Source organism: Tachypleus tridentatus, chromosome 13, assembly GCF_004210375.1.
Source record: "Tachypleus tridentatus isolate NWPU-2018 chromosome 13, ASM421037v1, whole genome shotgun sequence".
NCBI classification, from domain to species: Eukaryota; Metazoa; Arthropoda; class Merostomata; order Xiphosura; family Limulidae; genus Tachypleus; species Tachypleus tridentatus.
Window position 1 is genome coordinate 236,477,467 of NC_134837.1, and position 23,999 is coordinate 236,501,465.

A 23,999-nucleotide genomic window follows, 5' to 3' on the forward strand; every position below is an offset into this window, starting at 1 on the left:
TTTGTTCTCCCGTTAGTTTAAAAGTGTGTCACTTTTTAAATAGTGGACAAACAACGCGATTCGCAGTACATGTATAAGATTTCAAACGTCAGCTTATGAAATGTAGCTATACAGAAACAAAACCAAACTTATCTCGTAAAATCGATTGGCTGTAGCCGAAAAGTTACTTTGAAATATAATGGGAAGAGTTATTGTTTGTTTGTTTGTTTTTGAATTTCGCATAAAGCTACTCAAGGTCTAGCCGTCCCTAATTTAGCAGTGTAAGACTAGAGGGAAGGCAGCTAGTCATCACCATCCACCGCCAACTTTTGGGCTACTCTTTTACCAACGAATAGTGGGATTGACCGTAACATTATAACGCCTACACGGCTGAAAGGGCGAGCATGTTTGGTGTGATGGGGATTCGAACCCGCGACTCTCAGATCACAAGTCGAATGCCTTAGCCACCTGGCCATTATAAGCCGAAGAGTTCTTCGCTTGTATTGTTATTACCAATTTGCTCCCACCGTCACTTCTAACACCGATGAGTCTGTGTTTGTGAACATTATAAATATTTTTCATATTTGTTGACGATTGACATAATAAGAACTTATGTTCTGTTTCTATAAGAAAAGTACTTCAAAAAATGTGTATACTGTATACACACAAACAAATGAAAAGTCGTTAAAGCACACTCTATCTTCGAAGCTCTCGAACAAATTAGACTTAATTATGGCTATCCTTGCACACCTTTGTTTCAGAGTTTGGAGTTTTAAAAGCAGAAATTAAATTGGAAATAATTACCAGTCTTAATGCTGAGTTGATTAAAGAAAAAGTTCTAATGATCTATATTTGTTTCCAAACAAGTTTTATGTTTTAATTTCAATCGACTGCAAGTAGACTCACGTGTTAATATTATTTTACAGGTCATTTACTTTCTTAAGGACCGTGTGCTCATTATACGTTATTGTATTGAAATAAAATAATTTCACATAATTCATAGTGAAACAAACAGAGTAATAAACTTTTCAATCATAATACTGTGTGTTCATTATAATCGTTAGCCACAGAAATGTACTGTTGACTTTCGGTAGGAGTGCACATAATAGTGTCAATCTTCTACAATAGCTTACTTTCAGAAAATCCAATTCTGAGATGACGAGATAATTTTATTGTATTTATCGCTCTTTATTCAGATATAATCTTCAGTGACAGTAACTACACGTCAATCAGCAGTGGAGGTGGTACCTACCTGTACCAGTCTCGACTCAATTTAACACAGGAGATAGCTCACGTTCTAGGTGGACATGTGGTGGCGTATCATTTCTGCCAAGTTGACAACAACGTTACTTGCTTAGTTCCCGATTTCGTTCATAGCATAGCTGCTCAGCTTTGCCAAGCGCCACAACTAGTAGCCTACCGAGAACTTTTAATTCAAGAACCGAGGTTTGTAATTTGTAATGTTATTCTACAGCCCTGTAAGCCCAACAGGTCTGACACGTGCACAAAAGCTAAAGTTTTCTTCATCTGTAAACAGGCAAGGCGCGGTTTATGGAACTCTTTGTATTGAATTGAGGATAGCACTTACTTTGCCAAGTATGAGTTTCAAAATTTCATATTAATGACCTCAAGGTTGCATTCCATACCATAACGTTCAGTTTGTTTGTGAGCTATCTTTAACTTAGTAAAAATTTGGCTTTAATGGAATGTTCTCGTCTGTTTCTAGAATAGCCCTACGTTTCGGTTTTTATATTTACCCCTTTCTCAATTCACTAAAACCAGTTCTTCACTCTGTGTCCACTGCCTCAAGTATTGCCTGTTTTTTTAAAAATAAAACTACATTTTGGTTTCTATATTTACCCCTTTCTCAGTTCACTAAAACCAGTTCTTTACTCTGTGTCCACTGCCTCAAGTATTACCTGTTTTTTTAAAAATAAAACTACATTTTGGTTTATATATTTACCCCTTTCTCAGTTCACTAAAACCAGTTCTTCACTCTGTGTCCATTGCCTTAAGTATTGCCTGTTTTTAAGAACAGAACTACGTTTTGGTTTCTATACTGAGGCCCTTTTCAGTCCACTAAAATCAACTCTTCAACCTGTGTACACTGCCTAAAGTACTCCAGAAACAACATTTACTTAACCCTCCCCCTTTTTTAACTTAAAACTGATAATTAGACATTAGTGGATGAATAGGTCTGGTCAAAATTGGCAGTCTATGAGTTTAACACTAAAATTATATATACTACTTTATGTATATAAAGTACACAAAAAAAATTATAATTAAATTGTGGAAAAACGTTAGTTAAAGTCATGTTTTAGTAATTAATTTTTTTAGCATCTCCTGTTAGCATCTTTTAGGATTAAAGTGACATTAGGTTATCAAGTTATTTTCAAAATCTTGAGATTTGTATTTTGAACCACGTTGCGTGCAGCTAAATATATCAGCATTTCAAAATCTGGCCAAGAACAGAAGCTACCAAGAACATCGTCGAAACTATTAAGTTTAACCATCGGTTTGAGGAACCAAAGGTTTACTATCACAAACACTTCTCTGAGAATAAGCTAGTGATGAAGAATGGTAATGTAAGTTGATGAAGAGGGTTAAGAGATATGGTAGAAACACAGTTGATGTCGTCGTTTTTGTTCTTTTTTTGAGGGTGGAACTAAGAGAGTAAAACTTATTCACAGCATATGTTCAATTTATTAAACGTATCTTGTAGTATATAGGCTTATTGTTACAATATTGTACATAGGGTTATCGTGGAAAATGAAACATTGCTTTCTTTTAAGGTACCAGCAGATGTTAAGCATGGCCTCCTGTATTACCAATGCTACCTCAGCCTTTGTACATGGCATCCTAGAGCCGCTGAACACGTTGAGGAAATTTGGAAAGATTCCCAACACGACCTGCCTTCTAATAATCGATGGGCTAAACGAAGCCGAGTTTCACAAACCGGACTTTGGTGACACAATTGCGTCTTTTCTGGCTAGACATATAAACTACTTTCCGTCATGGTTGAAGGTAAGAACAAATTTATTTTTCTCACAATCCTTCGAGCGAGTAGTACGCTTGACAGCACGCACACACATACGTATGTTTCAGCGTGTGTAACTGTTTTTTTCTGATTGCTACTGGTTAGTATAGCTTGTGTATCTTATCTCAGCAACATTGGTAAAATTATTGATAAAAATGAAATAGAAACCCTACAACTCTCAGCTTGCCCCTGAAGAAGAAAGGTCCACCTTTCGAAAGCGCTGGAGTTATATATAGGGTTTCTATTTTATTTTTATCAGTAAAGTAATTGTTTATTCTGTTAAGTAAACAACTATGTTGGATTTCAAGAATTTTCTCGAAGTTATACGTTGTTTTCTTTGTACATTTTTTCCTTATAACTAACGCGCCATCTTGTTTAATCTTTACAATATTTACACTCAACTCTTCTTTCTATACTAAATCATGTTCTTGGATTCTTCCAGGTAATTGTCACTGTACGCACAGCCTTTCAAGAAGTTACGAAACTTCTGCCTTTTCAACGTATCTCATTGGACAAACTCTCGGGCAACGATAACCTCAAACGTGATGTATACGACTATGTTCTGTATAGGTTAGGGTGCAGCCCTTCCATCCGAGAAAATATTACTATAAATAAAGGACAAGGGGAGGCTGCATCTCATACAAGGTGAGTTTTAAATTTTTTTGCAATACTTATAGAGGTTTCGATTGCTGATGAATTAGTGTCGAGCTTTAGTTTCAATTTCTTCACAGCTAAAGTTTCACAAGAACCCCCTTTGCAGTTATATTGTATTCTAAATACGGCTGGTACGGGTATCAGAACTTTAATTAAAATAAAGTACAAAACAACGTTTCGGCCTTCTTAAGTAATCTTCAGGTTAAGAAAGAGATGTGTTGTTCGTTGTTAGAACTGCAACTAATTTTGAAGTTGTTTTCGTCTCTTGTTTCGTCACATACATTGTTTAGATGTCTGTACAGGTTTAATGCATTCACGGACGTTACGTTATTTACCAAACTTAAGTTTTTAACATTCGTGCCTGTGTTTAATATTTTACACGATGAAGTCGGTGACAGTTACTAACATTACAACTGGTTTGCAAATTCGGGCGTTGTTTTCTTCTTTGACACGTGTGTTTCTTCACTTCTTTCTTATAGATTTGCGAATCACCTGATGTCTCTTAGCAAAGGTTGTATGTTGTATTTGAAATTGACATTAGATCTTATTGAGAATGGCCATCTGGTGGTCAAAAGCAGTAGCTATAATGTGGTGCCAGTCAGTTTGAATGAGGTGTACCTATTATCATTTAACCTCAGATTTACAACCATCAAGGCGTACGAAAGGGTAAGTTAAATGCCACTTTCAGCTTCAATATCAGTTCTACTAACTTGTCACGATTCATTGAAATTAGAATTTATGTCAATGCTTCCCTCACCAAAATATAATTATTTTTGAAAGATAAAATATGAGCTTCTAACAGCTATTGAATGTCAATTTGTTTAAAAATAATTTTAAAAAATTTTAACCCCCTTATACCTCCCGGTGGCTCAGAGGTAAATCCGAAAACTTGCAAGTTAAACAATTGTGTAACTTTGCGCTTAACAACAAAAATAAAAATTCTGCGTTATAGAAGTTCTTAAGTAATGTTTTTAAGACATAGCCTTTTGTGAAACCTTTTAAATTTCATCTACATTTTCACTAACTTAACAAAACCGAATGTGGTACATACTTTATTACTTTTTTCTTCAGCATAGCTTGTTTAATTCTTTCATTTCTTTTTTATAACGTAGGTAAAACCCCTGCTACAAGTTGTTCTGGCATCTCTTTGTCCTCTTAACCCATCTCAGTTATTCAATAGTGTGAACGCTGGATTTATTGACAAAGCTTATACATGGGACGATTTCTGTCAGCAACTGGACATACTGATAACTAATCACTTTTTAGTCAGACGTCAAGACCAGTGTCTGATGTTTTCACACCCAGCTTTAAGAGAATGGCTACTGAAGAGAGAAGAAAATGAAAGCCCAAAGTATTTATGCGATATTAAGTAAGTTGGCCACCTACCGAGTCATATCACAGACTAGTGTATGTTAAAATATTTTTGGTAGAATTATTTGTATGCTTGTTTTTATGGCAAACCACAATGGGCTATCTGTTGTGTACACCACGGAGAATTGACCTCCATATTTTAATGTTGTAACTCTGCACTTATCGCTGTCCCCTCAGGAGGCCTCTGATAAGAATAAAAGTTTTTAATAAGCAAACGTTTGCTCTATGAGGAAGTATATTTTCCTTGTATTCCAATATAAATCGTCCAACATCAGAAAAAAACACAATAGTTTTCTGTTGATTTTTCTAATATTTGTGAATACTAAAGCACCTTAGCATTTTTAAACTGGGTAAAATGTTTACAAAATCTGTTGCTTCTCTAATTATGTCAATTCAAAATAACCTAAATGTGACCTTAATTTCAGTTTTACCGTCGGCCAGCGATAAAATTATGGACTTACAATGGTTAAGTTCCCAGTCGTTTAAAGAGCGCAATTAACACACTGTGTAGTTTTGTGCTACAAAACACAACCCCTAGGTGGGCTTAGTAGATCGCCCAATGTGGCTTTGCTATAAGAAAACACAACAACCGATTTAAATATTTCATCTTATCAGATTTTTCCCTCCCATTTTCCTATGGGCCAGGTGGGTAGGGCCCTCGACTCGTAATCTGAGGGTCTTGGGCTCGAATCCCCGTCGCACCAAACCACGGATGCTTTTCATCCGTGAGGAGGTAATAATGTGACGGTCAGTGGTATAAGAATATCCAAAAGTTGGCGGTGGGTGGTGGTGAATAGCTGCCTTCCCTAGACTCGTTTTACACTGCTAAATTAGGGGTAGCTAGCGCAAATAGCCCTCATGTAGCTTTGAGCGAAATTAAAAATCAAGCAAACTTTTCTTATCACAAAAACATCAAATTAAATTATTAAAATTGTCATAATCAATATAAGTAAACAGCAATATGTGTGTTTATCTGTTCCTTATACGTTTACACATTTCCTGATCAATCAGCACAAATGGGGGAAGGTTGAACTCCATCTAACTTTATATTCATAGAATTCTTGAAAACAATGTTTTTAATTTCGGTATTAGTAACTTTATGAATCTCTCTTGCACTTTTAATGTTTATTATATTAATAAAAGAAAGTACTATTTCCTATCCATTGTTACAAACCAGTTTTTATTTCATTCGTCCAATGGATAGGTACTTTAACTAGTTCTTAATATAATTTAAATGTTCATTAACTCAATTTTATTATTCAGTCTAGATTTTAAAAAAATTATAATAACGGGTTTTATCATCCGAAACGTTTTTATTAAGCTTGGACGAACAAACAACTATAGTGACAGATTATCAGGCTATATCGTCTGAAACGTTTCATTTTAAATTTAACTAAAATATTTTTGACAAAGGCTTGTTCTTTTCTACGTCATTAAATTCTGTGTAACACGTAAAACAAAAGATGTTAGTGATGCCATTAACAGGGTGTTCGGAAAGTCACTGTGCACTTGTATATTTATTAACAGACATGTTTCAATATAGAATACAGGAGGTAAATATGAATGACAATTATAAACAATGTTGAAAGTGACCCCCGTTGGCATCAATACAGGGATGGATCCTTCTTATTTTGTTTCTAAACACCGCTATCAGTTGCTGGCTTGAAATAGACTGAATGAATACTGTTATCGCTGCTTTCAAAACTGCACAGTGACTTTCCGAACACCCTGTATTTTGCTGAATGTATTGGTTTGGTTTGAATTTCGCGCAAAGCTACTCAAGGGCTATCTGCGCTAGCCGTACCTAATTTAGTAGTGTAAGACTAGAGGAAAGGCAGCTAGTCATCACCACCCACCGCCAACTCTTGGGTTACTCTTTTACCACCGAATAGTGAAATTGACCATTCCATTATAACGCCCCCGCAACCCTCAGATTGCGAGTCGAACGCCTTAACTCATGTTGCCATGCCCGGCTGCTGAATGTAATTTATTATTTCAGAGCCAGTTTGTACTCATAGTAATAAAGTATAAAAATTGAACATAAGATTTTCAGTTAAAACTGGTGGTGTTATTACTTTTAATAATAATAATTCTTTTTTCAGCTATTAGTGTCACACACACAGTCTTGTCAGGGCATTTCAAGCTGTTCAGAAATTATTGTTTTATATGACTCCAAGAATACATCTAATTGGATTAGTATTTATTTTATAAAACACCTAACAAGAATTAGTGTTTATCGTATAAAACAGTTAATACCAATGAGTTATTATCTTCAATAGGAATGGTCATGCAATGATTAGTTTCCGGCTTTGCCGGTTTAAAGCACCAGTAACCTCTGAATTCTGTCTTGAGCTGGGTCATCATATGCTCATGGCTCATGTCTATAAGTCAATCGATAAGGAATATTTAGAACAAGTGATAGCTCCACGTGATCTTCAGGCCCATTGGATACAACAAAGTACTGGAGATGTTACAGCTGCTCTTACATCATTACGCAACGTTTACAGTCCAAATGTAAAGGTATTGATTTCATTTTAATTCAAACTCTTACAGTATTAAAGCTCTTTTTCTATTTGTTTTAAGATCCGTACACTTTCTTATTTTTTCTAGTAACGTAACATATGTAAAGTTATGAAACTAAAATATATTCTAAATGTTTGTAATTCACCAGTGTCCAATACTTTAATGCCCTCTTCCGGCAACTTTATACATTACATCTTTTTAGAAAAGAGCATCGTGCCAATGAAAAAGAATAGAGAAGTCTAGACATTGTCAGTCATTACTATTTTATGTTTTTATAATTAATTTTTTCTTTGTTTCAAATTTAGCTAAAAATGGAATGTGAAACATTAATATATTTTTCATGTCAAACAAATAGTCAAGGCTACTTAATTATCAGTCCTTGTAGAGTTTAGTACAATAAACGTCTGCTACATGTGTTGTTGTTTCTAGTCTTTGCGTTGACTTTTATTCCTTTTTTCTCTGTGTGTATGATAAGTCAACTTCACTGGTTCGTTTACTTATGCCCATGTCATGAAAGTTAAAATGGTAACTTCAATGACATTTTTCATATTTCAGGTTAATCGATTATTGCTTTTGGCTGGGGCAAGTCCACATGGCACAACGGACCAAATGGGAAATGCCCCACTTCTTGTGGTTTGTGCATATGAAGGGATATTGGAAATGGTAGCAATGCTACTGGAGTTTGGAGCCAATCCTTCAGTCGTTAACGATTTTGGACAAAGTTCACTTTGTTTAGCCACTCAGAGGGGTCATTTTGAAATCATTCAATTATTACTTGCCAAAGGTGCTAAAGTAAGTGATTCCAAACAATTGATTATGATACAGTATCAAACTTTTTTTTTTCTATTTCATGGTTATGTTTAGTAGAGATGTTTGCTCTTTAAAAAAATTGCCTTGTATTTTTACTGGAAACTATGTCATAAACAACTTTTTTCATTTTAAATTCACAGCTGAATCAAACTGACAAAAATGGTAAGTGTTCACTGGTCTATGCAGCTTCTCATGGACATCTAAGAGTGGTCTGTTACCTAGTTCAGTGTCACTGGCCAGTAGACAGTGAAGATGGTCCCGGACTAGTAAAAGCAGCTCAGCAATCTCTTGTTGCAGCAGCTTATAATGGTCATTCAGTGGTAAGTTATTAACCATGTCATTATTACATTTTTAGTCTTAGATGTTCTGACTAGCCAATAAGTTTCATTCTTTTGAGTGAAGAACGTTTAAAAGTTCCTTCTTCAAAGTACTGTGTCCTATGATTCTTCAAAATGTATTATTGTCATGGGGTCAATAAATCAACACAAAGATAACAAGTAAAAATGAGAAGCTGCTCAAGAGAAAGAGACTGATGGATTAAAAAATGCTAGTCAATTAGCTATAGACAAGACTAAACAGCAAACATGAAAAATCCATTTCGTTCAACAAACACAGGAAAAAATGAGTAAGTAGCCTATCAGTGCTTGAAAAGAAAGATGATAAATGAATTGGCCTCAGGGCTGATTAACAGAACCATTGGGTTATAAACAAAAGACTGTACCATATACAAAGGACAAGTAATTGACTGTGCTTAAGAATGACTCAATGATCAGCTGATCAAATGTATAAATTAATTATCATAAGAATACTGAATTAATAATGTCATACACTTGAATAGTTGGAAACAAGCATGATAAATGTAAAATGGGTATTTATTGCACTTGTAAGCTGATATATACAGAGCATAGTAGGAAACCTTTTCTTTTATCAAAGAGCTGGGTAACTTTGATCGTAGTGCGATGTAGAGATTTGCAATTTTAAATTTTGTGTTAAGTGAGATGATCTGCTGATACCAAAATGTTTCACCAGTTTCTAGGCTTTAAAAGTTTAATGTATTTTATATATGTTTTGAAAAAGTTATTATTTTAATTTAATATTCACTTCTAGTATGCTTTCATTGATAATTTATAATGAACAATTTCCAAAACAAATATAATGTTACTTTACTGTAAAATATGAACTTGATTCTTTTGTTCTCACCTAACACTAAGTGCATCACTTGTTTCCTGCCACAGGTTTGTGAATACCTTTTGGACTTGCCAGAAGTTAAAATCAATGTACCAGATGATGGTATGGGTTACACAGCACTGACAGCTGCATGTGCAGGTGGGCATAAAGAGGTCTGCAACTTACTATTTAGAAGAGGTGCAAATGTTTCAATTTCCAACCAACAGGGAGAGCCACCGCTAGCATGTGCTGTCATTGAAGGTTACTGGGAAATAGCAGAACTCTTATTAAGCCACAAAGCAGACATAGAACAAGCTGACAGTGAGGGCAGAACTGCTCTCATGTTGGCTGCAAGAGAAGGACATCTAGGCCTTCTAGAACTCTTACTAGCTAAAGGTACAATAAAAAACATTGTCGTCACTAATTAGCAGAGTTTTCACATGGATGACTGTTGTTTTACACACACACTTAATAACATCATTCAAGTCTTAACAATTTCATTATTAGCAGCGTTTGTATTCTGGATGATTATAATTAACTCTCAACAATCCTATTATTAGCAGAGTTTTTACTCTGAATGACTGTCATTACACTCTTAATGACATTATTTTAATCTTAATGGTTTTGTTATAAAAGGAATTTATGATTTTAATATACTTTTTTTTGGTAGCATGTAAAGGTACAGGAAACATGCAGAACATTCTGCAATAGATATTTTCAACAACTTAGAACAAAATTAATGCACTAGTGACTTTTATACTACATACACAGTTGCTTATAATTACATGCATAAAAGCATGTGAAATAGATATTACCACATATTGATGAATTACTATACTGTTGTTATAAATATGGCAAATTTCAGCTTCCTCTTACTATAAACTTTACTACTCCAACTCTCTTATCCAACATGTTACATGTTTCTGTTAGCTACCTAATCAAAAATGAAAGTTAACACACGAAAAGAACATATAATTTACACTAAACATTAATAGAAATTATCACAAAATTACTGCACTCTTCTGTTGGATATAAAGGTCCCCTCATGATCATACTTTTCCATTATTCCCTTTATTTCTATTGCTTTCCTCCCAGTGGCACAGCGGTATGTCTGTGGACTTGCAATGCCAGAAATTAGGTTTCAATACTCGTGGTGGGTAGAGCACAGATAGCCCATTGTGTAGCTTTGTACTTAATTACAAACAATCTTCTGTTGCTATCCAAAGCTGGTCTGTATCCAACACAAAAACTCATTAGGACACCCACCCATTGTACCTATATATGTACTAAGTGTGGTCCTGATAAGTTATTTCTTCTTCCTCGGGATTCAATTCATGCTTTGAACCAGAAATAGTCAGGTTCAGCATTGACCTCTTATTTTCATCTCAGGAATTATTATTTTGTTTCCATAGTAGTGGAGAATATGAAAATAGTTTCAAACATGGTGCTCTCAAGATCCCGAGGTTGGCCCAAGAACAGACATTTCTAATTAAATGACCTTGAAAATTTAATCATATACCTCCACCATCCCTGGGTAATTTTTTTTTTTTTTTTTATTATATAAGGTCACACCCAGAATCTAAATGCCAAGTTTGGTCATGCTAATTCTAAAACTGTGATATCAATCAGTGGACAAACATACAAAACTTTAATTAGAATGGGATTCAACAGTTCCTGTTATTAAAATAAACATGTGTCTGTATCAAGTTTAAGTTTGCCTAATTTGTTGAATTGTAAATTTAGTATAAAATATCTTTTTATTATTAGGTGCTCAGCCTGAAAACAAAGATAAAGATAATTTAACAGCACTATCCTGGGCATGTTACAAAGGACAGTTACAGGCAACCCAGTGTCTCCTCAACTATGGAGCTGATATCAACCATGCTGACACAAATGGACGAACCCCTTTAGATATGGCTGCTTCCAGTGGTAACCCAAATATTGTAAGTCATCAGAATGGCTATAAACGTGTTGGAAATAATATTTTTTCCTTAATATTCCCACAACTTGGTCAATACATAATACAATGACTCATCATTCATGCTAGTTTTGACGATTTTGACAAAAGTCTTGATGAGATGTGCTCTAAATTTCATGACTGACCAGATCATTTAGATCTACATCGTTGTTGTAATATTCACACGAAGCCACACAAAAGCTGTTTGCACTAACAATCAATAACTTTGAACTAGTAGAATACAGGAAAATCAGCTATCAGCATCATCCACTGCCAACTCTTTTGCTACTTCTAATTTTTAAGCAAAATTTAACAATCTTTATTATAACATACTCATGACTCCAAAGTGAGAAGTAAATTTTTTATAATAACGGAATACAAACCATGAATCTTTAGCTTTATAATTTGATATGATGTAATCACCACAGGCTATGCTTCACTCAAATCTGAACATAAATAAACTGTGATAATATTATACTATTATTAATACATAATATTATAATAAGCTCTAGTACATTTTTTTGTGATAAAAAGTTTGTAAGAAAAACATTTCAAAGAGAAATGTTTTGTTCCTTTATTATATGGGTCAGCATGCAAAATGTATATTCTAGAATGTATGGTTTTTACCCTGTTGCTACAAGGGTGATGACTGTTTGATTCAAATGGCCCAGAAATAAGCCATGGATGTTGGTTAACTAGTTGCTTTTCCTCTTATGAATTCAAGCCTTCCAGTAGCACAGCAGTATGTCTGGGGATTTTCACCTCTAGAAACCAGATTTCGATACATGTGGTGAGCAGAGTACAGATAGCTCATTGTGTAGCTTTATGCTTAACTACAAACAATCAGTTCAGAATTAGGAACAGCTAGTATAGATAGCCATTGTACTGCTTTGTGTGAGTGTTTGACAAGAACAAAGAAACAAACCATATCAAATAAGTAATCCACAAGGATATGCTATTGAAATATTGTATGATATTAGTTAATTCACATTTATACCGTAGGAGGCTGCTAACACATTTTATGAAATATTTTCATCAATAATGCAGAAACATGTTATTTTGACTTCAAAACTATTTCCTGGCTTCTGGTTGGAACGGATTGCACTGAACATGAATGAGAATAATAAAAAAGTACAATTGAAATATGAGAATCAAACTTCATGAATGACATTGTAGTCACCAGATTAAGCCTAAGATTAAAAAAAAATTTTAAGTCCTGAACTTTCATTTCAAAATCTTTCAAAGATTCAGAAAAGAATAAAACAAAACTGATATATTGGCTTATTTTACTAACTTTATATGTGTTCCTCACACCCCAGTGTGACAGCAGTAATTATACAATCTTTCAATGCTAAAATTTGTTTTAATTCCCTGTGGGAGATGCAGCAGGTAGTCCAATGTAACTTTGCTTTAAGACAAACAAACAAATCACTTACATTTCTCTTTATAGATGCAATACAAAGTTTTCTCAGTAACGATTCTGAAAAGAAAACATTAGTTTAACATCTATGAAATTTGGTGTGATTATCAGAAAATGTTGTCAAGCTCATCTTATTTCTTAGATTAGTGATGGTAACTGGAGTATACTGGATGGATTTCTTAAATCAGATCTTATTTAAAATCAACTTAATAACTAAAAAGCTTTATTATTATTATTTATTGGGATATTTCTACTTCTGGTGTAACTCAACTAAAAATAATTAAGATTTTGTTTCTAAAGTGTTACTTTTTTAAAGTTTGATCAAAGAGAATAGTTGTTATCATTTCAGGCAATCTATTTCTTTTTTTATAATTTTATACATTTAAATTCTGATATATTATTCCCAAAACATTCACTATTACTCACTTCTTTCAGATTAAGTTATTAATGGACCAAGGTGCAGTTGTAGAACATGTAGACTTGACTGGTATGAGACCTTTAGACAGAGCCATTGGATGTCAAAATTTGGCTGCAGTTCAATGTTTTCTTCAGAGAGGAGCAAAAATTGGTAAAATATTAATATAAGTTAAATAGAACAAGAAACTATAAACTATTTCTTCATTTGGGAAATTTTCTTGTAGGTCAATATATGAAATTTCAAGTAATATAAACAGAAAGAAATAAGCATTCTTGAAGAATATGACTCATGCTTCAAATAACAATTGAGAAATTCATTTTTGGTGTGGGATTTCAGATATATTAAAGTAGTTTTTTCTATTTCACTTTTTGAAATGTCCTATTACTCATTCCTTTATAGGTCCTCAGACATGGGCTATGACTGATGGAAAGCCAAACATGCTGTTAGTGTTGCTAAAGAAACTTCTCGAAGATGGTACAACACTTTATAAGGTTAGAGATATTTTCCCTTCAGTTTGAACTGATTATTCAAATGTGAATATATTAACGAGTGGCAAGATTCTAATTGAGAAAGATTAAAAATGTTTTGTTCATTACATCTTAAACTTGCTATTGTAGAAGTTCTCATTTTAGTTTCAGCTTAAAGCTACATAACAATTTACAAACACTTTGTCCATTTCAGGATAAAACTTTACCACTGACCCACTGGGTAGATGCCACTGTGTAAATTAATTAACACATTTTTGCAGTTTTAGTACACAGAAATTAAAATGCTGATATGTATATTTATTCTCATGATTGCATAACAAACTAGAGGTACTTTCTGGCAAATGTTGACCACTATTTCAGGACTACAATAAAGGGAAAAATAAATAATTTGTTGATATTACATGGACTGTGCCCCAAAAATTCTTCAAAAATTATTACAAACATAATTACTATCTTATACCCAATAAAGCAGAGAGGTAAGATCAGTCCTGACACACTGTGTTAGATTGCTTAGAAACGTATATTGATCCTAAGCTGCCACTTACGATATTTTAATTCTAATGTTCCTATGTAGAAAACAGGTGTGATAGGTGTTTCTTCATTGTTAAACTTCTGGCTGTAGCTCAACCAGTCTCGTTTAAATTAAATGCTACTCATTCCAGTGAAATTACAAATTGCAGAAAATATATTTATTACATTTACTGATATAATTTACTGTCACATTTGTAAAAGCCAACAACAATACAGAATCAAGTAAATGCACAATAATGTTCCAAATTTGCATTAAAATATGGCAGGACTGTTTACAATAGCTGAATTTGTATAACCTGGTTGTTCCATGTTTCTTTTAATTTCTCCATTCTGTAGAAAGGTCGCTTAAAGGAAGCTGCCCATCGCTATCAGTATGCCTTGAAGAAATTTCCCAATGAAAACACCATGAAAGATCATATACAGGCTTTTCTGCATATCAAATTCCACTTGTATATGTTCCTCTCGAAATGTAAACGAAAAATGAATGTAAGTGTCAAATCCCTTTTCAACTTAATGTTTTTCTCTTTCAAATCATATTATGTTTTACTCACTTTAAATAAATTTTATATTTTTTCTAAAATACTGCATACATAAAAAACGAACAAACCCTAAAGTATTTGAAGAATACTACAGGGCATGTTTATAGCTTGTAAATGACTTTCCACTACCTCACTCATATTAAAACAGGCAGTATCTTACATGTAGAAAAACATGATATATTTTGGACAGTTTTTCCTGCATTGTAACCAGCCTAAATTTAACTGCTTCTGCTGTTTTACTTGTTTCAAAGGAAAATCCTTTTCAGAAAATTAGTGTTAGTTTAGATGATCTTAGGATGGTTAAGGCCTGCATTTCATCCAGGATGGAAAATTATAATAACTGTAAATGATATGTTTTACCATAAAACACTTTAAAAGATCCCAATTCATGATACTTCATTTGTGTAATGTGTTTTTTTCTCTCTCTTTTCTCTTCAGATCATATAAAAAAATTCAATGAAACACTTTCTTAAGACTTTTCAAATAGTCTTCAGTAAAAACTATGCATTTACTTAACATACCATTATTGATTGTCTTAAGTAATTCATAGTATTTTTGTAATCAAAATTCTTAGTTATTTGTGAGGAATTTCATGATTTTATCAATTGAATACTTTCTTGAATGAAATATAAATATCTCTAAGAAAGTATTATTAAAGAGTGCAATGCTAACTTCACTTTCTGTATCAAGAAAGGATGAGCCATAAAACAATATTTTGGGTTTTTTAGGAGTTTGATGCAGCCATTGAAGCAGCGAATGAAGCTATTATTTTGAAACCCAAGTCAACAGATGTCTATTACATAAGAGCATGTGCCAAGCATGAGACAGGGTATGTTTTCAAAATATTAGGGCATATTAGTTATTTCTGATCACAGATATTTACAGCTGTGAAAGAAAGTGCAAACAAAGCACAGGCACTTTCAATTATTGATTTTTGATCTTCAACAGAGATTATAAGAATAAATATTTTCCTAGGAATGTCTTTTGTAAATAACATTCTTTGCTCAGATGTTAGTATTATAACCTGCATTTTACTGTCTCATTCATAACCTTAAAATAAAGCTTTCTTCAGAGAAAAATTCTGATCAGAACACTAACTTGTTATTAAGATATGTAGTCGAGAACTATTTAAAGTTATATTTTGAACCTAAAATTATGTAAAAATCTTTGTATTCTTGGCATTATAGGATGGCAAATCAATAATGATAGAATAAATACATAATAGTGCATTATTAATCTTTGCTTTAATTCTAATTAGTCAATGATTCATATAATACCCAAAGCAATTACACTTCAACAGCTTAATCAAATTCACTCCATAAAAATAGTTGTTGTTCATAGAAGTTGATAATATAAAGTCTTAATCTTTACTGTGTTTGCTGTACACCAACTACCCTAATGATCTCTGGTATTGGACAACAGGCATCACTGGCACTGGGTGAAAATACAATATTGTGTAGTTGACATATCATTATACATTTTGTTACTTTCAGTCTTAAGTTTTTTTGAAATTCCTAATCTTGTCTTCACCATTAATGCTCCAGTTACTTCACATGCTTTGGGAACAATACAACTAGCTTGCTGATCCACCAGTTTTTTATCCAGTGATGAGTAAATAAATATTGTGTTATTAATCCTTACCTTAATTCTGATCTGTAAATAATTTATACTTCCAGTGACACAGTAGTATGTCTTCAAACTTAAAATGCTAGAAACTGGGTTTTGATACCTGGTGTGGACAGAGCACAGATAGTCCACTCTGTAGCGTGGTACTTAACAAACATGCAAAAAACAGAAATAAACAGTTATATCATATTATTTAAGTTCTATCATTTTAACTAAATAATAATGTTACATATATTACGGTACCCAAGTACCTTTTGTGAATTAAAGTCTAAACTAATAATTAAAACAAAAGTTGCATGAACTATAATAATAGTTATCACTTTTATCAGTTATTTCCCATTTCAATTCCAGACAGTGTGAGTCAGCCCTCCAAGATATTACTGAGGCCCTTAGTCTCGTATCTGTCAATCAGGAAGCTAGGAAAATTCTACTCAAATTGAAAGAGGAAATCAATAATGGCCAAAAGTCAACCTCTCAAGAAAGTGAGATGATGAGTAATGCAACTGGTGAGGTATCAGAGGATGCTGAAGGGTAATTGTATGACCTTTTAGAAGTTAATTAAGTAATATATCAGTGACATAAAGATGTATGTTATTGAGATATCTGTCTGAATGCAATCAAATAGCAAACAAGAAACATTAAGAGTTATAATTTTACTGCAGCACTTGAAATACTTATTGTATTGAAGCTTATTGCTTATGGAATTTGGGAATCTTTTATAATATAATAGAATATAATAAGCAATTAATTTAGGTTTGTGAACAATATTATGGCATTGTTTATAACTTCTTATTCAATATTATACAGCTGAAAAATTGTTTAATGAGTATACTACAGAATTTTTTTTTCACCAAAGGTAGAATTGAAAATATAATCTGTGATACAAGACTATATATCATAGATTATATTTTCAATTTTATTCTTATTGAAAATAAAAAAATCAGTAACATAATGATAAAAACATGTAGCCATTATTAAGTTGTTTGAATTTCTTCACAAAATTTGGTTTAATTTCAGTATTTTATAGAATGAGCCCATTATATCAATAAATGAAATTTCATTATGAAAAAGTGATTTTTTTCCTTCACTCATAGTATCCTGGACAGAACCAAATCCTCCAGTTTTTCTACAGACACTGTTGACCAGTTCTATGGTTTAATAAAGGAATCAGAAGCACCCATCAACAGCAACTCAAAGGTTCCATAGATCAGAAATGGTGAAATGTTAAAAATCAAAGACTTGTTTGTATCATCGAAAGTAATGATGAGTCTGAAGTCAAACAATGTACCTTTAAATGTATCATTTTATCTGTGTGTGTGTGTGTAGAGCTCATTGTCAACTTGTACAATTACAGAATCTGAGGTATAAGTGTTTGTTGTCTTCCTTATCAAATTGAATGACTAGTCTAATGTAATATCACAAAAAACTTTTAATATCTGGACTTGTGACATAAGGTAACAATGTTTGACACCTAGAGATAAAGCATAATGCTATAAGATGTCTCTTATAACAGTGAAAAGAACCACATGGTACAGTGCTGTCACACTGTGGCAATATTTGATATGTGAAGCTACTGTGTAATGAAAGTCTTCTGTTGGTGAAATTCACCACGAACTTGAGTGTCATCATAGTGACAATGTCTGATATGTTTTTTAAGATGTGTTTTAATGTTGGTGAAAGTGACCATGGACTACAGTGTTGCCACAGAAAAACAATGCCTGATTAATACTATGTAGTGTTATATATCTTGTGTTGGCCAAATTAACAATAAAGGCATGGCAGTTTCTGATGTCTGAAGATTAAAACATATTCCTGTAAAATTTGAATTACAATAGTAAAATGAACCCCATAATATGGAACAGTTCACAATTGTTAGAAGAATAAAATTTGTTAATCAGAAGATATCATGTTGGGACAATACCATCTACGAAATGTTGTACGTGATAATATTATTGCAACAGAAAGTATTGTTTTTGAATGTTACAGTGGAAAGAATCACTAAACAGACAATACTATGGTCAAGTAGTGTAATGTTTAGTGTTGACTTTAAGCTAATTCACTATTCTGTGTTTTCTAAGTGTTTTCTGTGTTTTATAAGTGACTTCTGATATTTATGAAGTTAAGTTCATAATAAGTATTAGAATGATAAGAGTTTAGTGTTGCTATTTAAATAAGCGAGAAAGCGTCAAGAAAAAACTGTTAAAAAATTTTAACAAAATATTAACAGCAGGAACATTATGATAACTATATATTTAACAAGTCCTCAAGACTAAGTATTAGAATAGTCCTGCTCTTTTCATGTTGTCTTTAAACATATGTTGTGATCAGCTGAATTTAAATATAAATATTGTAGATGAAAATATCTCTGTAGAGTCAAGACAATTATGTGTAGTCTTTTAGTGCTAGTTCTACTACATAACTAATCTGTTTGATAGCTTTTAAATAGTAGGCTAGATATGTTAAAAGTTATGCATACAGTTCATTTAACATTTTCTCTGTATTCAAAACTAAATTCTGAGTCTTTTAAGGGTACTAGGACTAAAGATGTGAGTGAAATAATGAACAAAGAAAGTTAGTTTTGCTTATAAAACAAAAGTTACAAAAGATAATCTATTTAGTTTGTAAGAGGGTAATGGAGACAACAAGTGTTTACCCTGCTACATAATAGACACACTGTAAAAAAAGGGTTAATTTATTAATGTTTTGGGTTTCTGATTCCAGATCTGTAACTTAAGAAATAATTAATACTTAAAAATTTCTACGTATAATATTTGTGACTATGTTAGTTTTGATGTTCATGTCAAAAGAGAAAAACATATGGATAGTATATCTTTCTAGTAGGAAGTTACTGTAACCCACACTTATTACCTGACTTAGTAATTTATTCAATTACGAACAGCTAAACAATTATACTTAAAATCTAAATTGACAATGGAAGAAAAATGAAATATAAAGTTACAAGTGAATTGTTTTAATTCTTTTATCTAAATTATTATTACAAATGCCCTTTCTGTCCTATATTTATAGAAGTTAGCACTAGCATATAAAACACCTGAAATCCTATTTCAATCTGTTTCTCATTCACAAAACGATTTTCTCTTAAAAAACAACAAACTATCGACATTGACTTGCACATTCAGAAATTTTACAGAAATTTCAGTTACACAAATTAACCAACTCCACCTGTCTTTGTCTTTTTTATTAAACTTCGATGTCGATCGAAATCTTAGAAGACTAAACAACATAGAAATATGTTGATATATTCAATGAGTTGACCCGCTTAACAGGCAAATACAAAGATATAATAATAGGCTTAATACTGCACTCAAACGACAAACTGAAGTAAACCGATATTATTTTAATTTGTTTAAGCGTTCTCACTTTTTATAGCTTAGTTTTCTTATAAATCGTGAATAACTAGTAAATAAAGAAAATACATGAACAAAGTTACCGTATTACAAGGAGAAATAGGAGTATTTACCTAATGTCTTTAATACGTGAAGTTTAAAACACACACCAACTAGCTCGAAGTCATAGGGCTTAGTCAAATAATTTGTCTTAATAGTTAAAACTAATACTCATATTTTAGTGATATCTTACCTTACTTGAAAATGAATAACAACTATTTGTCAAATTAGATAAAAACATATAAGTGAGATACCATTTTTGGAAGGTTCCAATTTAATACCGAATGAAAAACCGAATATTCAAATGTTAAATTATTTGTTTTCTTAATTGGCTGAAATAAATATTTGCTAAGTAAATAAGAATGTATAAAAAATTTTAAGCAGATTTTTATTCTATGATGAATAAAAGGATTTTATATCTTTGCATAAAAAACGTAATATTTATCAGTTCTTACTTCACATAATGTTAAATCAAAGTGACAGTTGCACTTTTCATGAACCAGCATCGTTAGGTAGGTTAAGGCGTTTGAGTTGTAATCTGAGAGCTGCGGGTTCGAATCCCCGTCGCACCAAACAGGCTCGCCCTTTCAGTCGTGGGGGCGTTATAATGTTACCACTATTCGTTGATAAAAGAGTAGCCCAAGAATTGGCGGTGGGTGATGATGACTGGCTGTTTCCCTCTAGTCTTACACTACTAAATTCGGGACGTTTAGCGTAGATAGCCCTTGTGTAGCTTTGCGCGAAATTAAAAAAACAAACTTTTCATTTACCATGTTTGACGATACGACAAAAGACAATTTTTAACGAAACGAGGCATTTCAAATATTTGTTGAACCCAGTGAAGTCAAGAGAAAGTGAGAGGAAAAGTTGAATATTATAAAAAAATTATTGCATCAGTCAATTTTTTCCACGTATTTATTGGATTTGGGGATGAGTTCATGATTCAACGCTCATATTAGAGCTTCCTGCAGTTCCAAGGTGATTCTTGCTTTCTTTTCTTGCACTTTGTTACACATTACCTCCTAGCAGGTTTCCATGAGGTTGAACTTAGGGCTATGCTTGGCCACGGTAGTATTTTGATCTTCTCCTTTCAAAGATAGCCCTTTTCCTAAAGCAGTGAACTAGAATCTAACATGTTTCTTTCTATACTCGTAAAGTAAAATTTTCTGTTTATTTTATGTCTGCTGCGTAGTGTATGAATATTACCAATTTTTTTAATCATGTGGGATGGAGCAGAGTCATCCTGGAATGTGTACTTATCAGTTCCACCTAAACGATACTAAATTAATGGTTTTAACTGGAGCTCGAGAATTTTGATGTGCCTGTCTACATTTACAATGCCTTTTATCGTTCCTGGATATACATCCCCATATTACCTGACCCTGCCGATGCTTTAAATACGCTGGATGAAACTCTTACCATCACACCTGAAAATATCACCTAAATGAGCCTCATTTTCTTCATCTTGTTTGTGAAGAGGTTTGTTGTTTTTTTCTTGGCTGTCATGCAGGGAAACCGGCTGAACACGGGCAAGATCAGACAGCGAGCGCGAGGATAGTAGCCTTTGAAGTTTTCTGCCATGTCCTTTTAGGTCCGAAAATGACAACTGATGATTCTTCAAGCTCGTGCATTTCAGAACACGATCGTCAGCTACAGTAAAAGCTTTCTTCCTACTCCTTTCCTGACCCCATAACCAACCTTTCTATATCTCTTTACCCACCAACTCACATTAAACTGGTTAAATTTAGTTCTTCTAACAGTCTGCCTTATCAAAAGTTCCTCTATGCTCAAACAAACCATGACTATTTTTTCTTCCCATGAAATTAACTCGCATCTTGCCATGATAATATCACAGGGACATTGCAAGAGATAGGCTTCTAAACTGACTGTCAGTAAAAATCTCTATATTTATATCCAAAAACAAAATTAATGCAATTCTTACACAACTATAAAGCTACGTATGTAATAATTAAAATGTATTGTATCATCCATGAAACCCATTTGAACCTACAAACATTAAGACCTCAAATCAGACAATGATTTTGTAGAAAAAAATGATTGATGCTATAATTTTTTTCCACCAGTATTAAACAAATTGATTACTATTCCACTGAGTGATATACTGCTTATTTGATTAGAACGTTAAAGTTTATACAAACGCAAGTGATCACATGTATATCAACTTATTTATGACAATTTAATTCTAATTAAATTTCACTTCGTAGTGACTCAAAATGGGCAGTAAATATTAGACCTGATTATACAATTACGTTCTCCAGAAAAAATAATTAATTAATTAATTAATGTAATTTAGTAATAATTAACTTTTATTTTGGCTGGTAGTACCGTGAGCTGAAAAGGTTGAATGCTGCGTTCCTGTAGAGGTTGACGAAAGGAAACGTTGAATAAACTAAACCATTTTTTTAAAGAATTAGTTTTCACATAATAAAATTACGCTTGTTGAAATGACTGTAGTCTGTTAACAGGTTACTTGATTGTAAATTTTACTTTGTATTTTTCTGAAAGCTGGTATAGAGTATTCTACGCTTTCGCTTAATGGCAATTCGTATGTATAAATAGTTCAATTTTTATTTAACATGTACATATAAACAAAAGTTGAGCAAAAGGTGATGGTTTGCGCATTAGTTCTTTACAATTTTTGTAAAATAACAGTTAAACAAAATCTGTGCTCGATTTTTAGTACGTTTGCGTCTTTTATAAATTATTGTTGATTTTTTTTAAATATTGTAGTACAATGAGTAACAGTGAAATGCTAAAAATAGTTTGGTTATTTATTCAATTGTTCCCCAGTGGATCAGAAGTAAGTTTACGTACTTACAACGCTAAAATTTGTAGTTCATTTCTCTAGGGTGGACAAAGTGCAAATAACCTGTTGTGTGACTTTACGATAAAACATTCAGTAAAAATCTGTACAGTGTTTATGCTCTTACTTTATCATATTTTGAAGGTTTTTACGATATATTTTATGATGTTGTATTATATAGTTTTGTTTATAATATTTACGGATGTTGCAGTTAATTTCTGAATTAAACAAATAAAATCTTTAAACCTCACTTTTGACTTATTGAAAAAAAATTCTACGTACTGTCATTTTCTTTGGTGTCTGTGTTATACACTCACTCAGAGCTGCTTTACAAAAACATTGTTTTAAAATTGACTTAAAATTAATAAAATTTAGTTTTTATCTGCAGAACAACCATAGGTATGCTAAATTGCTTGTGTTAGTTAGCTTTACGGCCCAGCATGGTTAAGTGGTTAAGGCGCTCGCCTCGTAATCCGCGGGTCGGGGATTTGAATCCCCGTCACACCAAACATGCTCGCTCTTTCAGCCGTGTGGACATTATAATGTTACGATCAGTCCCACTATTCGTTGTAAAAGAGTAGCCTAAGAGTTGGCAGTGGGTGGTGATGACTAGCTGCCTTCCTGCTAAATTAGAGACGGCTAGCGCAGATAATCCTCCAATAGCCTTGCGTGAAATTCAAAACAAACAAACAAACTATACTTAGCCTTTCAACATAACTATTTTCTAAATTTATTTTTACATTGAATCTTTATCAATCAAAATATCTTACACGTTAATCTTTTCGTGTCCATTTACACATAGTATCCATTATAGTTCTCTAATTATGACATTAAAGAAATTGCAGTCGCTCTTTTATAAATTGAATATATTTTTGAAATATCTGTATCTTAGCTATCGTGGTACAACTAATACTATTTAGAGACACAACAATTAATATTAAAATTTAAGAATTGAAGAAAAAAATTCATTCGTTGATTAATTGCTTTTCAAATAAGTAAATAAAATTCCTCTATCATGGTGATTAAACGTTTAAGAGAGTGTATTTGCATTACGGCCCAGGATGGCCAAGTGGGTTAAGGCGTTCGACTCGTAATCTGAGGGCCGCGGGTTCGAATCCCCATCACATCAAACATGCTCGCCCTTTCAGTCATGGGGGCGTTATAATGTGACGGTTAATTCCAATTTTCGTTGGTAAAAGAGCAGTCTAAGAGTTGGCGATGAGTGGTGCTGACTAGCAGCTGCCTTCC

At 32.9% G+C, this 23,999-nt stretch overlaps 1 protein-coding gene and 1 long non-coding RNA gene across 8 annotated transcripts in view; one reads left to right on the forward strand and one right to left on the reverse strand.

The window, feature by feature from the left end:
- The window catches only part of LOC143239895 (uncharacterized), a 55,098-nt gene extending 34,956 nt beyond the window's left edge, over window positions 1–20,142 (reverse strand). For all 5 annotated transcript variants that reach the window (XR_013021430.1, XR_013021428.1, XR_013021431.1 and 2 more), the window contains exons 1-4: window positions 20,002–20,142; window positions 16,536–16,666; window positions 13,345–13,464; window positions 12,935–12,978 (exon numbers count right to left, since the gene is read on the reverse strand). This is a non-coding gene — a long non-coding RNA (uncharacterized LOC143239895). The remainder of the gene's footprint in view (window positions 1–12,934; window positions 12,979–13,344; window positions 13,465–16,535; window positions 16,667–20,001) is intronic.
- Window positions 1–22,996, forward strand: part of LOC143239893 (protein TANC2-like) — a 97,598-nt gene extending 74,602 nt beyond the window's left edge. For 2 of the 3 annotated variants that reach the window (XM_076481512.1, XM_076481513.1), the window contains 16 exons: window positions 1,176–1,425; window positions 2,772–3,003; window positions 3,459–3,661; window positions 4,150–4,336; window positions 4,783–5,039; window positions 7,321–7,561; window positions 8,120–8,356; window positions 8,515–8,694; window positions 9,610–9,937; window positions 11,309–11,484; window positions 13,354–13,486; window positions 13,736–13,827; window positions 14,692–14,841; window positions 15,623–15,723; window positions 16,872–17,051; window positions 17,615–22,996. In XM_076481512.1, the coding sequence (XP_076337627.1) occupies window positions 1,176–1,425; window positions 2,772–3,003; window positions 3,459–3,661; window positions 4,150–4,336; window positions 4,783–5,039; window positions 7,321–7,561; window positions 8,120–8,356; window positions 8,515–8,694; window positions 9,610–9,937; window positions 11,309–11,484; window positions 13,354–13,486; window positions 13,736–13,827; window positions 14,692–14,841; window positions 15,623–15,723; window positions 16,872–17,051; window positions 17,615–17,726 (3,059 nt within the window). In that variant the 3' untranslated portion in view covers window positions 17,727–22,996. Of the gene's footprint in view, window positions 1–1,175; window positions 1,426–2,771; window positions 3,004–3,458; window positions 3,662–4,149; window positions 4,337–4,782; window positions 5,040–7,320; window positions 7,562–8,119; window positions 8,357–8,514; window positions 8,695–9,609; window positions 9,938–11,308; window positions 11,485–13,353; window positions 13,487–13,735; window positions 13,828–14,691; window positions 14,842–15,622; window positions 15,724–16,871; window positions 17,058–17,614 lie in introns of all 3 variants that reach the window. The other variant, XM_076481514.1, reaches the window with a different exon arrangement.
- Window positions 22,997–23,999: the final 1,003 nt, after the last annotated feature.